The sequence below is a fragment of the Marmota monax genome, unplaced genomic scaffold (genome assembly GCF_021218885.2).
Source record: "Marmota monax isolate L192 unplaced genomic scaffold, Marmota_monax_Labrador192_F-V1.1 WCK01_AAM20220418_F8-fsc00157, whole genome shotgun sequence".
NCBI lineage: Eukaryota > Metazoa > Chordata > Mammalia > Rodentia > Sciuridae > Marmota > Marmota monax.
In genome coordinates, this window is record NW_026694573.1 from 3,001,926 (window position 1) to 3,017,428 (window position 15,503).

General features: G+C 42.2%; 1 protein-coding gene across 2 annotated transcripts in view; it reads left to right on the forward strand.

The window, feature by feature from the left end:
- The window catches only part of Smarcb1 (SWI/SNF related, matrix associated, actin dependent regulator of chromatin, subfamily b, member 1), a 32,281-nt gene that overhangs the window by 11,930 nt on the left and 4,848 nt on the right, over positions 1–15,503 (forward strand). For both annotated transcript variants that reach the window (XM_046421310.2, XM_046421311.2), the window contains exons 6-7: positions 7,101–7,267; positions 12,498–12,688. In XM_046421310.2, the coding sequence (XP_046277266.1) occupies positions 7,101–7,267; positions 12,498–12,688 (358 nt within the window). The remainder of the gene's footprint in view (positions 1–7,100; positions 7,268–12,497; positions 12,689–15,503) is intronic.

Sequence of the window (15,503 nt, forward strand, 5' to 3'; positions counted from 1 at the left end):
AAACAATCCACTCTTGTAGTAATTAAACCAATCCCACAATGGTGAGAACTCACTGGAAAAAGCCATTCATCCATTGGTAAGATCTCTAACTCTGTGACCCAAGCACCTCCCACTAGGGCCAACCTACCAACCCTACTGCATTGAGGACCAAGCCTCAACATGAGTTTTGGTGAGCATAAACCATATTCAGATTGTAGCAGTATATGAGCTTCAAGCTTCTTCACCAGGTGAGCTTGAGTGGTTAAAGGGCCCTGGCAGGGCAGACTGCCAGTCCCCAAATGACAAAGATGCTGCTCAAACAGGGTTTAGACACCTGGCCCTTCCCATACCTTCCCTTCATCCCTGTTCACCACCCTCTTTGACAAAGCACATGTGTGTTCTCATGCCTCTCCCCTCACCTCTTCAGACGTCTTTAAGTTGGTTCTGCTATTTCAACAAAACTCTTGGTATAAATATAAACAGGTTAAGAGGAAATATGCCCTAGAGTGTTTAGGGTGCTTCTCCCATTTGAGAAGGAGGATTCTGTATGTGTTTACTTTCTTCTTTATATTTTTTCTAAATTTGTCAGACTTTTTTGTTGTTTCCTTGTGATGCTGGGGACCAAACCTGGGACTTCATGTATGCTAGGAAAATGTTCTACCACTGAGCTAAATCCCAACCCTTCTGTCAGATGTTTTAAAATAATCATATTACATATATTCAGACAAGAAGCAGTATCATTTTTAAGTGGATAAAAGTTTAAAATTACCAGGATCTCATTATTAATATTTTTAGTTTTGCCTTTTCTTTTTTGGTCATTTCTGCATACATGTATTAATATAGTGTAATTACAGCATAACTATTGGAATTTTCAGGTTTTTTTCCCCCCCATTTATAAAGACCTTCCTTGTTTCTTTCATCTTCTTAATTGGTGCAGAATTTTCTGTTGAGTTGAAGTGTCTTATTTTCCTGGAACTCCCCTGTTGTAGATGTTTCCATGGCAGATAGCATATTCATTTATGACATTTCTCTCCTAGAGGGGATTTCCTAAGGAGAATGTGAGAGGTTGTTGCTATGAGGCTGTCATGAGCTTTCTGGAAGGATCAGGCTGCTTCCTTCTGTCATTCCCAGACATTTGGCATTCCAGATCTGAGTTCAAGGGCCTTTGCTCAGTTCTGGGAATAAGTCTTGCAGGCCAAGTTTCAATCTTCTAAAGCCCATAGATTATCTAGCGAGGGAGGACATTGGCAAGGGGTTCCAGGAGATTGTATTGAGTATAGATGGTGCAGGTACATATCACTGATGAGTCCCCTGCATAGGGCTAAGGCAGACGATGAGTACTAGGCCACTGCTGGTGCTACACAACATCCGTTCCCTGCTTACCTCAGCTGGCTTTTGTCATAGTTAATATTAGCTTCACATTACTATAATAAAACTGAGGTAATCAACTTCTAAAGAGATAAGATTTATTTTGGCTCACAGTTTTAGAGGTTTCAGTCCATAATTGGTTGACCCTGTTGCTTTGGGCCCATGGTTGGCACAACATTACATGATAGAGCAAAAGCCATTCACCTTGTGACAGGGAAGCAAAAGATAAAGGACAATCCACTTTGAGGTCATATCCCTAGCAATCTAAAAACCTCCCATTGCCCCCTACCTCCCGTTTTTTGCATGTTTTAAATTGATAAGTTATAATTAAACAATGGTGGGATTTGCTATGCCATGTTCATACATGCACATGGCCACCTCTTTTAAGTTTCCACCATCTCCTGATAATGCCAATTAGGAACTATGCCTTTATTGGGTCTTTGAAAGACATTCCAGATCAAAACTATAGCATAGTTATTTGTTAATTCATTTATTTCCCTCTGTGTTTCAGCCCCTTGAGGGCAGGGACCTTATTTTTAGATTTTTAAAATTTTTTGTCGTAAGTAGACACAAATTTCTGTTTATTTATCTATCTATTTATTTATTTATCTGTTTATTTATTTATTATGTGGTGCTGAGAATTGAACCCAGTGCCTCACACATGATAAGCAAGCGCTCTACCACTGAGCTACGGCCCCAGCCCAGGGACCTTGTTTTTATTATTGCTTTTCTTATGGCACTTACTGTAAAACCTAGCCCAATGTAGGAACTTAGTTGTCCAAATTGAATATATATTGTCCTGCTCTTTTTCTTTCAAAACACACAGAAAGATCCTTTGTTTGCTTATACCCTCACTCTGTTCCAGAAGGGATGTAAGATAGGTTACATAAGGACACTAGATATGAAAGATTAGTTTAAATGAAAAAGTTTTTAAGAAAAAGGAGAAAATGAAAGTAAGCAATATAAGAGGAAGCCAGGGCTCTGGTTCATATTCAGATAGTAATCAGCATACATTGGGGAGAGGTTGGTGTTGCTCTCAGGTCTTTAGAAACAGATGGAAACATACATGAATGATCAGTTTCACAATTCTCAGTATGGTCAAGAGTAGAAGCAGCCTTTGTTTCAGAAGAAACAGTATCACAAATAGTACTTAAGTCCAGGAGAAACTTTACCCATGACCCTTGGAAAGGATACAGTATTACATAATGAAAAGCAGCATCAATCTGTGTCCCCACAAGTTTCACTGGGCTGTTCTTCATAGGAGTCCTCATGTAAAATACAATAAACACTGAAGATAATTTAGTATAACTATGTGGAGAACCAAAATAGTGTCCTGCAGACTCTTCCTCTGCGTTGGGTGCTATGTAGTGTATATTAGAGCCATAGCCAGGGCTAGGGTTATGGCTCGGTGGTAGAGCACTTGCCTAGCATGTTTGAGGTACTGGGTTTGATTCTGAGCACTGCATATAAATAAACAAAGTCCAGTGACAACTAAGAAGGAAAAAAAAAAAAGAGCCATAGCTGGGTGCAGTGGCACACTCCTGTAATCAGCTTGGGAACCTGAGGCATGAGGATTGCGAGTTCAAAGCCATTCTCAGCAATTTAGTGAGGCAGTAAGCAACTTAGTGAGACCCTGTCTCTAAATAAAATACAAAAAAGGGCTGGGGGTGTGGCTCAGTGGCTAAGTGCCCCTGGGTTCAATCCCCAGTACCAAAAAAAATAAAATCACTGGTGGTTAAGATGCTAAAATTGCTGTTGAATTGCTGTGTTTTTAGTTATATTTATTTACTTTGAAAATATAAAGCAAAAACAAAACTGAAAGGAAAAAAATCCACAATTATGTTGGAGACTTTAATAGCCCTCTCTCAGCAACTGATAGAACAAATGGAAAGAAAATCAGCAAGATTATATAAGAACCTAAAAACACCATCATGACAGAATTTGATGAGCATGGATAGTACACTCCAATACAGCTGAATATGCATTCTTTTTAAGTGCCAATGAAAATATATGTCATATAAACCATATCACATGTAATAAACCCTAACAAATTTAAGCGATTTGAAACCATATAGAATGTGTTTCCAAATTTATTTTTTTATTTTTTTTTTTTTTAGAGAGAGAATTTTTAAATATTTATTTATTTAGTTTTTAGTTTTTGGTGGACACAACATCTTTATTTTATTTTTATGTGGTGCTGAGGATCAAACCCAGCGCCTCGCGCATGCCAGGAGAGTGCACTACCGCTTGAGCCACATCCCCAACCCTGTGTTCTCCAAATTTACAAATTAAACAATATACTTCTAAATAATTCATGCTTCATTAATTCATGGATTAGAAATAAAAATACAACATACCAAATTTGTGGAATTAACTAAAATAGGGCTCTGAGGATAATCTTAAGCACTAGTGCATATAATAGAAGACAGGAAAAACTTCAAATCAGAATTCTAAGTTCCCATCTTAAGAACTGAGAAAAGCAGCTGGGGATATAGCTAATTGATAGAGTGCTTGCCTCACATGCCCAAAGCCCTGGGTTCAATCCCCAGCATCACCAAAAAAAGAACTGAGAAAAGCAAATAAAACAAAAGCAAGGGGAAAAAAAGGATGTAATAGGGCAGAAATCATTGAAATGTAGAAAAAAATAGAGAAAATTCATGAAATAGCTGATATTTTGAAAGATCATTAAAATTGGTAACTTCTAGCAAGACTTAAGAGAAATGTGAATTACCAATATCAGGAACGAAATACATTAGTACAGACCTTGCAGATATCAAAAGAAAGGGAATACTACAGTTGTACACACATAAACTCAAAGCTTGCACAAAAATGATCAAATCCTTGCAAAACACAAACTATCCCAGTTCACCCAATATCCTAGATAATTTGAACTGCCCTATAACCATTAAGGAAAAAGAATTTGTAATTTAAAAAATCCTAAAAGGCCAGGCACAGTGACACACACCTGTAATCCCAGCAGCTCTGGAGGCTGAGGAGGATTGCAAGTTCAAAGCCAGTCTCAGCTATAAAGCAAGGTACTAAGCAACTCAGTGAGACCCTGTCTCTAAATAAAATACAAAATAGGGCTGGGGATGTGACTCAGTGGTGAGTGCCCCTGAGTTCAATCCCTGGTATTCCCCATACACACACACACACACACACAAAAAAAAAAACAACAAAAAAAAAACAACAACCTCCTAAAAGGCCTGGGTTTATAGCTCATTAGTGTACTTATCTAGCATGTTCAAGTCTCTGAGTTTGATCCCCAGCACTGCCAAAAACAAAAAAATTCCCAGTAAAGAGGTTTATTCCAAGGATGCAAAGATGGATTCAGTGTATTAACAGACTAAAGAAAAATCATGTGATCATATCAATTGATGCAGAAAAACATTTGATAGATTCAACATCTGATCATGATAAAAGCTGTCAGAAAAATAAGAATAGTAGGAACCTTCCTCTATTTGATGAAGAGCATCTACTGAAACAAAAACAAACGAACAAAAACCAAAAGCTGGCTGGCTGCCCTGGCGCACGCCTGTAATCCCAGTGGCTCTGGAGGCTGAGGCAGGAGGATTGTGAGTTCAAAGCCAGCCTCAGCAAACAGCAAGGCACTAAGCAACTCAGCAAGACCCTGTCTCTAAATAAAATTCAAAATAGGGCTGGAGATGTGGCTCAGTGGTCACGTGCCCCTGAATTCAATCCCCAGTACCAAAACAAAACAAAAAAACACTGAATTCTTTGTCTAATATCAAGGACAAGGCCAGGATATCTGCTGTCACTACTCTTACTTAGCATAATGCTGGAAGTTCTTGCTAGTACAAGAAGGCAAGAAAAGGAAAGAAAAGCCATACAGATCAGAAAGGAAAACATAAAACTGACCCTATTTACAAGATGATATGATTGTATATGTTGAAAATCCCAAAGGGTCTGTAAAAAAACACTTAGAACTAATAGCTAAGGTCATCAAGATCAGAGGATATAAGATAAATATAAAAATTAATTGTATTTAACAAACATGTTGACACTGAAATTTAAAAATATATTACTGCCATGGTTTGGATGTGATTTGTTGCCCCACAGTTCATGTGTGGGAAGTGTGACCCTCAATGTTGCAGTATTGGGGTGCTGGAGCTTTAATAGGTGGGGTTAATGGAAGGTGATTAGGTCATGGGGGTGCTGCTCTTGGAAGGTACTAATGCTGGTCTCATAGAATGAATTAATTCCCTTGAGACTGGGTTATTATAAAAGAGCAAGATTAGCTCCTTCCTGGTCTCTGGCCATGTGATCCCTTCTACAAACACTCCCACCATTGGCCATCCATCATAAGGCTCTCAGCAGAGTTGAGCAGAAGCAGGTGCCATGCTCTTGTACCTCTGACACAGAGCTAAATAAACCTCTTTTTTATATAATATCTTCACAGCCTCTTTTTTAAAATATTTTGTTTAGTTGTCAATGAACTTTATTTTTATATATATATATGTGGTGCTGAGAATTGAACCCAGTGCCTCACACGTGCTAGGCAAGCGCTCTACCACTGAGCCACAACCCCAGCCCCCTCTGTTGTTTTTTTATAGCAACAAAACATGGTCTACTATAATTACCATTTATAATTACTCAATAGCAAAAAGAATATTTTAGGAGTAAATATATATATGTCTTGCATGCCAGAAATCTTTATAAAACACTGATGACAGCAAATTTTAAAAATCTAAGCGGAGAGACATACGGTGTTCATTGATAAAAGACTCAAGATGTCAATTCTCGCTAAATTGATATAGAAGTTTAATGCAATTCCTCTGAAAATCCTAGCAAGATTTTTGTTTTGACAAGATTATCCTAAAATTTCTATTGAAAGTCAAAGGAACTAAAAAGCTAAATCAGTTTTGCAAGGGGAGAATAAAGTTTATGCTAAAGCCTACACATGAATGTTCATAGTAGCTTCATTCATAATAGCCAGAAAGTGAAAACAGACCTGATGTCCTTCAGTGGTTGAATAAATAAAATGTGATTCCTCCATACCACGTAATGCTACGTGACAATAAAAAGGAAATGACAACCTGGATATATCTCCAGAGAATTTTGTTGAGTGAAAAAAATGTAATCCCCAGCCAGGTATGGTGGCACTCAAAAACCTGTAATTCCAGCAAATAGGGAAGCTGAGGCAGTTGAAAGCCAGCCTAGATAACTTAGCAAGACCTTGTTTGAAAAAAATAACATTGGGGATATAGCTCAATGGTAAAGTGCCCCTGGGTTTAATTCACAGTACCACACAAAAAAAGGTGATCCCCAAAGGTTATATACAATATGATTCCATTTATATAACATTCTTGAAATAACAAAAATTATAGAAATGGAGATTAGTGGTTGCTAGGGATTGAGGAGAGGGTGGGGAGGTGGTTACAAAAGAGCAACATGAGGGATCCCGATGGTGATGGAAATGTTCTATTTCTTGACTATACCAGGTTCCTGGTTGTGACATTATACTCTGATTTTATAAGTTGTTATCCCTGAGAGAAAGCCCCAGGGACATGGAGGAAGAAATATTTGCTGGATGAGGGCCAAAAAGGAAGGATACTTATCATGTGCTTTGTCTTCCACTCCCAGTGTCCTGGGGGTCCCCCTCGTTCTCTAATCATCCACATCTGGATTCAGAGAGGTTTAGCAGAGATGGAGAGTCCCCAGGAGGCTAAGTTTGAACGGTGAGATGAAGCCCTATACTCTGTTGTGATGCCTTCCTGCTCCATTGATTTCAGAGAAACTCATGACTCCTGAGATGTTTTCAGAAATCCTATGTGATGATTTGGATTTGAACCCACTCACGTTCGTACCAGCCATTGCCTCTGCCATCAGACAGCAGATCGAGTCCTACCCCACGGACAGCATCTTGGAGGATCAATCTGACCAGCGTGTCATCATCAAGGTAGGTGACTCCTCACCCTGGGCTGAAGGGAAGTGTATTGTAGGGTGCTGAGTGTACATTAAAGTCTTGGCAAAAGCCTATCTTTGGGTTCTTTGCCGTGGGACAGGGCTTCTGGGAGCGGTCTTTCAGACAACACATGATTCTGTTTCTCCAGGCAGGGGCAGGCTGACCTCTCAGATTAAGGTATCACATTCTAGGCAGATTTAGGTGATGTTGCTCTAATACTACCAGGCACTGAGCAAAGTCTGGTTCAAAGGAGGTGAAGGCTGCCCGTGGGCAGAGCGGGAAGCCCTTGGTAAAGTGGGCAATCATCTGGTGGATTGGGCCAAGTCCAGAGATAATTTAAGACTCAGTAGTACTCCACTGCACATATATAACACATTTTGCTTATTCATTCATCCATCAGTGGGCACTTGGGTTGCTTCCATATTCTGGCTATTGTGAATAATGCTGCTATGAACAAATGTGCATGTGTGTCTATGTTCCTGCTTTCAATTCTTTGGGTTACATACCCACAAGTAGAATTGCTGGATCTTATGGTAATCTATTTTTAATATTTTAAAGATATTTTGAAGGACCACCAAACTTTTTCATTGCAATTTTACCAATTTACATTCCAACCAACAGTGTACAAGAGTTCTATCAAATCCTTTACCTATTTCAAACTAGGTTTTTGCTGAGCTTTATAAGTTCTCTATTTTGAATATCAAGGATATCAATCCCTTATCAGATATGTAATTTTTAAATATTTTATCCCATTTTGTGGGTTGCCTTTCTACTCTGTGATAGTGTCCTTTGATGTATAAAAGTTTATTTATTTATTTATTTATTTATTTGCATTGCTTGGGATTGAACCCAGAGCTCCAGACATGCTAGGCAAGTGTTCTAATACTGAGATACATCCCCAGCCCCAAAGTTGAATTTTGATGACATCAATTTGACTAATTTTCATTTGTTGCTTGTACTTTTGGTCTCATCATATCTCAGAATCTCAGCCAGATCCAATGTCACAAATGTTTCCTTCTCTGTTTTCAGCTAATAATATTAATTCTTAACATTTAGATCTTTCATCTGGGTTTGTTTTGTTTTGTTTTTCTCAGTACTTGGGATTGTACCTACGGAAATGCATATGCTAGGCATGTGCTTTACAATTGAACGACTTCTTTGTCACTTTTCATCCATTTTGTGTTCATTTTTGTATATAATACTAGGTAAGAGTCCGATTTCATTCTTCCTCATGTAGATATCTAGTTTTCCCGCAACATTTATTTAAAAAGACTGTCCTTTCTCCACTGAATGTTCTTGGCACAGTTGTCAAATTTGATCATATATGTGAGGGCTTATTTCTGGACTCTCCATTCTCTTCCATTGGTCTATATGTCTGTCTTTATTTCAGTACCACATTGTTTTGATTATTGTAGCTTTGTAGTAAATTTTGAAATTAGGATGGGACTTCTTCCAGTATCATTCTTCTTTTTCAATATTGTTTTGGTTGTTTCAATATCCCTTAGATTCCAATTTCAAGATAAATTTTTTTTTTCCTATTTTTGTGGGGGAAAAAATTGGAATTTTGATAAGGTTTGCACTGAATCTATACACATTTAGAGTACTATTGAAATCTTAACAATATCAATTCTTCTGACCATGAACATGGGACTTCTTCCCATTGATTTATGCCTTCTTTCATTTCTTTCAGCCATGTCTTATACTTTTAAAGTGTACCAGTCTTTCATCCCTTTCTTTAAGCTAATTCTATATATCTTCTTATTCTTGATGCTAATTTTAATTGAATTGTTTCCTTACTTTCCTTTTCAGAGTGTTGTAAGTGTATAGAAAGGCAACTGTTTTTGTATGTTGTATCTTGCTACTTTGTTGCATTCATTCATGTGTGTGTGTGTGTGTGTGTGTGTGTGTGTGACGTCTTTAAGGTTTGCCATAAATAAAGTATCATGTCTTAATAGAGATAAACTGGGCTACAATATGTTTTGCTTCACTTGTGTCTTTAAGCACAGCCTTCTGGCTCTAGAGGACAGGATTCTGTTATGGACCTGTGCCTTGTCTTACAACTATGGTGAGGATGAGGCCATGAAGGTTAGCCCTGCTCAACCATCTGATTCCAGATGGGACCAGCCACATGCAGGTTGCTGGTGAGTCTGACATTACATATCTAGCCAGTTTCCCTGGTATTTTTCTCATTCTGAATGCCAGGTTTAGTTTTTGTTGTTGTTGTTGTTACCTTGAAGCAACCATACAGAAAATTGTCCAGCAGCTACAAGTCCTTCAGGGGCCAATACCTGATTCCCCTAAGCAGAAGCTTTCCTAGCCAACCCTCTGATTTAGTTATAATTCTCAAGTGTGAGACAGCATTTGCTGGTAGGCTGTTGGGAGACCATCCCCAGGTCAGGGTTTCTTCCCGTCTTGCCTTCTGGATGAGTGGCAAGAGGGCCCACCAGTACTAGGATCAGACTGGGTACCACAGGGAGTATACAGCTAGCTCAGAGAAGCTTGTGTTTCTTGGAATAGTGCTTTGTTTTTCAGGCCAGAAGCCTTGTGGGCAACTTGACCCCTGAGGTGGTGACCCATCTTTCAGGTGAGGAACTGAAGGTCACACTTTGGATTTCTCATTACATCTGGGTTTTTCTTTGAGGACAGACTTCTTTGATGGAGGATAGGAAGAGTAGCACTTGAAAATGTCTTTTTCCTGAGAAAGTAGTGACTTAGTTCTAAGCAGCCTTTTACATATGATCTTGGCAATGCCAGGACCAATGCCCAGGCCTGGCTACCTTTACCAGGGAACCTGGCCTGCTTTGGATCCATTCAATTCCAGGGTGAGTAAGATAGACACAGGTCAAAGCCTGGTCCTGTCACATGCCTGCTTGGAGGATCCTAAACCAGCTTAGTCTCTTTGAACCCACGTGGAGTCCAGCTGTTTCTTACCACCCATCAGTATCATCAATGTCTCCTCTACTCAGAATTTTCCAGAAGCTCCACAGCTCCCTCTGTGTAAGCTGAGCCCTTCTGACAACCCTTTATCCCTTCTTAGCCTGGGCCCTGGTCCCTTACCATTCTCATCTTCTCTCCTATTTCATCCCTGTTTTTGTTTTTTGTTGTTTTTGGTTTTGTTTCCAAGTTTCTGGGCCTTATTTCCTCAGACCTTTGCATTACCCTGTCCCCTGCCTGGGACCCCTGCTCCCAGGGAACCACGTTGCCTGTTCTCTGGGTTCATTCACTTGTTTTATCCCTGAGAGCCCTTTCTAACCTGACAAGTACAGCTGGCTCAATTTTCTAACCTCTCTCTTGTTTCCCTCCCTGGTCTAGCATTTAGTGCTGACATACCATGTATTTACTCAGTCAACCCACTTAGCGTCTGTCTCTCCCTGACCCCAGGACAGCTTTTTCTGTAATTTTGGATAAACAAGTAGATTAGTGACTAAATAGCAGGAACGGGCAACATAGTCCATCAGCCTGGGGTGGGCAGCTTCTTGGATGTGAACAATGTACCTGTGATCCAGTCAGGTCCCACTTCAGTGTTTCTGTGAGCTGCCTGCTGCTGGATGTTCTTTCCTGTCCGAGCGCTTATATGGTTTGCCCAGAATTGGATTCCAGTTGGGAACATGCAGCTCCAGTTCTATTCCAGAAACCTGGGTTGATTGCCAGGCATGGTGCAGCATGGAGACAGGAAAGGCCTCAGGGGCTTTGACTGCAGCCTACACTACCAGCTATGTGCCTTGTGTGGGTTACTGCAGCTCTGCACCACAGCTTCCTCCCTCTCCTTGCCAGTTCTGTCACAAGGACTGGTTGTTTCTCAAAATGCCCTCAAGCTTGTACTGGGGATTCCAGGAGTTCATGGGATGGCAGAGAAATAGAAAACAAGCAGATGACTGAGATGGTCTCAGAGTCCTAAGTGCTGTGAAGAAACAGGAGAGGAAGGTGTGGAAAAGGACTGGTGGGGAAGAGAGGTCTCAGGAGTTGGGACTTTAGCTGAGGCCAGAGTGCTGAAAAGTGTCTGGTCTTGCCCAGATACAGAGAACATTCTAGTTAGTACAGAGTGGTGCAAAGGGCTCAAAGGTTCAGGGCTTCATGAACATGGTCAGGGTTTGGAGTTCCCTTGTTTCTCTGAAGAAAGGTAGAAGTCTCTGGGTGGACTGGGTCATAAGGGCTATTTACTGGCCATGCCTCTTGCTCATCTGCCCACTCAAGTCATGGTCTTAAAAACTAAAGGACAGCAGGGAGAATGGGCAGATGCACTGTGGCCTGCTCACCCAGTGGAGCATTGGGCAGTGATGAGGGAGGGTGCTAGCCCCCTACTGGAATCTTATAGGCAAAATGCTGAGGGAACAAAGCCAGACCCCAGAGGGTCCATCCTGTGTTGTTCAGTGATGTCCAGTTTTAGAATAGGCAGAACTAATCCAAGGGAGGGGGCGGACATTGGTAAATGCTTCTGAAGCACAGGGCTGTTTTTTCTGGATCTGAGTGTTGGCTTCCTGGGCATCCACTTGTGAAAACTTCCAACTGCACACCTAGGCCTGGATACCTTTGGCTATGTGTCACATGCTGTGAGGGGTCTGTAGGGGGAACATGGGAGGAACTGGCTGTTGCCTCTGTTGCACTTCCAGGCTACCTCTTGCCTTGCCACATTGGCACAGGTGTAAATGCATCTGTGACATGTTTGGCAAAATTATTTCCAAGAGGAGTAAGCTCTATAAAGCAACAGAATTCGGGCATAGATGATGGTTTAAGACAGGCTCAGGGACAGTTTCTGATCAGTAACATTTGAGTTGAGTCCTTTCTGGTCAACAAAGTCACATAAAGATCAATTGCTATAGGGTAAAGAGCAGATAAAGGAATGATGAGGATCCAGGGGGATGAATAAAAGTGAAGTGAAGGGGCTGGGGATATAGCTCAGTGGCAGAGTGCTTGCCTAGCATGCATGAGGCCCTAGGTTCAATTCCTACCACCATGCACAAATAAAGAAAGATGAAAAATAAACCTTTTAAAAAAAAAAAAAAGTGAGATGGCCAGAGCCCCTTGGAACATTTGTGGGGTCAGCCCATTTTGCAGATGGTGAAATGGAAGGACAAAGACCAGCCCAGTTCTTAGCTTGTGAGTTGTTGGCAGGGTCCACTCTAAGCCTCATGGCTCCAGAGCAAGCTGTTCCCATTTCCTCACAGCCTCCTAGGCTGAGGACGGTCCTGCCTGCTCTCACTTTGCACTTTGGTTCTTGCCACAGCTGAATATCCATGTGGGAAACATCTCCTTGGTGGACCAGTTTGAGTGGGACATGTCAGAGAAGGAGAACTCACCAGAGAAGTTTGCCCTGAAGTTGTGCTCAGAGCTGGGCTTGGGCGGGGAGTTTGTCACCACCATCGCATACAGCATCCGGGGACAACTGAGCTGGCATCAGAAGACCTATGCCTTCAGGTAGGATGGTGTATGCCTCTCTCCCTCTCTCCCATCTCTAACCACTTTGGGGAAATACTTCTCTGTGGGAGCTGTAATGCTTTCACAGCTTTCTTGAGCTTCTCAGTGACCTGGCCATGGTCTGTTTGTCGGCTCTGTTCTTTCCCTGCCTCATATCTCAGCAGAGCTCACCAGTCACAGGCAGGGTTAGAGCTAAAGAGACGGCATGTTGGAGGCACTTAATAGGGTCCCTAGCAAAGATTAGAGTTCTGTCAGCGGGAACCTGACGTCCTTACTTCCATTTTCCCCACATCCTCCTAGGACCACACCTGAGATCTTTTGCCCCTCAATCCTCCATCCTCATAGCAGCTGCTCCCCAACTGTCGTGCTATTCTGTCCCCTCTGCATTCTGTCCCAACCTATTCCTTCTATCAGGGTTGCTCCTGCCCATGTTCCGGGTTTTTTTTATGTGTGCCAAGGATCGAACCCAGTGCCTCACACATGCTAAGCAAGCGCTGTACCACTGAGCCACAACTACAGCCCCCCCCCGCTCTTCATCTTTGTAAAACAAGGTCCCTCCTCTCTCACAAGCATTAGGGAGTCCTCTGGCAGCTTCTTTCTGGATATCTCTGCCTGGTGAGTATACTGCAGGACTAGGTGTCATACTGAGTGCCACTGAAGAGGAAAAAACAGGTCAACCTGATCTCTGCCTGCAGTATCAGGCTGGCTGAGTAACTGAAAGTGTGAACACAACCTTCAACCCCTCACCAACACCAGATAAACAAACCAACCCTTCCAGGCTGAGCGCAGTGGCATACTCCTGTAATCCCAGTAGCTCAAGAAGCTGAGGAAGGAGGATCACAAGTTCAAAGCCAGCCTCAGCAAAGGCAAGGCACTAAGCAACTCAGTGAGACCCTGTCTCTAAATAAAATACAAATAGGGCTGGAGATGTGGCTTCAGTGGTTGAGTGCCCCTGAGTTCAATCCCCAGTATGTCCCCCACAAAAAATAAAAACCCCTTCCAGGGACTCTGCTTGTGGCCTCCGAAAGTCTGAGGGCTCCTGCCTCAAGCCTGCAGGAACAGAAGCCCCATCATTTCTTTGTGTGTGTGTGTGTGTGTGTGTGTGTATGTATATATATATATATATATATATTAGTAGTAGATGAACACAATACTTTTCTTTATTTATTTTATGTGGTGCTGAGGATCGAACCCAGTGCCTCACATGTGGCTCACCACTGAGCCACAACCCCACCCCCGATCCCCCATCATTTCTGATCTATCCTCTAAGTGCCTTTTTTGATTGGAATGGTGTCTGGAGTGGGGCTGCCACCAAGTATTACTTCATCAAAACAGGTATTAGGGTTGATTACACCCCTCATACTGTCATCATTCATTTGCACTGATCACTCAGGGAAGACAGACTCAAATGCTACAGGAGGATCAAGGACAAAGATTTTTTTTTTTGCAAAGATTTGACAGTTCATGGAGCTTTTAAGTAGGTTTGCATCTTAGCTCGCTTTCTTGAATATCCCAAGAGGCATCTTTTTTAAGGCTTCCCGTAAATCTGAGCAAGAAAGAAGGTATGAGGCATACCTTTAACCTTGGAAACAGCTGAGCCCTTCAGGCTGAGTGCTTGCTGTGCTGAGATGCACATCATTGTCACCTGTGGTGACCCTCCTTCAGCTCTGCCAAGTGGTTTTGTTTCCTACATTGGGGATCAACCCTGGTGTCTAGCCCACTCCTCTCTATTACTGCAGGAGGGCTGCCTGAGGGTGCAGTCATGGTGTCTCCTGTGGAGCCAAGGCCATTGGATCCAATGGGCCCAAGAGTAGTCTAGGGAGTTAACTTTGAAATCCTGTGACATTGCACAGGTTCTGGGAGTGACAGCAACACCAAGCACCCCTTCCTACAAGCACCAGTCAAGCTGGAATTCTCCTTCCCAACTGACAGGTACAGGTGACAGACAGGTTTGCTGCTCCCAACAGCCAGATACTGAGATGTTGACCTTCACTCAGTCATATGGCAGCCACCAATGCCCAAGTCAAGGTTCAGGAGATGAAGTTTTGGGGCCTCTTGATGGGTCCTCCTGGCATCCTTTCCCTTGGTGGCCAGTGTGCAGCAGCATCCCTTCTATTCAGACACATGACCTGAGCCATTAGCCTTAGTTCCTTGCCAAACTCCTAGTTGTGTCCAGTTCCGAGTGGCTCCAGAGGAACCACTGTTGAGGAACTCCTATTGAGGCAGTTCAGGATTCTGTCTGATCCTTTAAGGAGCATTGACCCCTGTCCAGATGCAGTCTCTAGTGCAGGTTTCAAACCCTTGGGACTAAAGACAGACTGCTAAAGACTTGGCTAAACACACATTCCCTCCATAGTGGCCTGCCAGGGGGCCTAGTAAGTGTTCCAAGCATCTCTTTTGGCACCAGGTAGGACTATTTGTGCCATTCTATGTGTCATGTCTCAACTGGGCAATGAGGATGCTCCCCACATTGGAAGAGACCTGGCAAGGACTGGATGGGGACCTTTTGTTAAAGGGTTCCTAGACTTCACAGTCTGAGAGCAGAACTGCAGTTCACTGTGGCAAGGCTAGAAGCCAGAACTTGTATCTCCTGACCCCAGCTCACATTCTACCCACTGTCCCATCCCACCTCATGGGAATTTAACTGTTCTCCCAGGGAGACTATTGTCAACCCTGCTGTGCCCTACAGGGCCTGCTTCAGGTTATGCTGAAGCTCTAAGCTCTGCCCACCAGCCCTGAGGTTTTGGTTTTTTTTATAACAGCTTTATTAAGATACAATTCACAGGCTACAGATTCACTCATTTAAAGTATACAA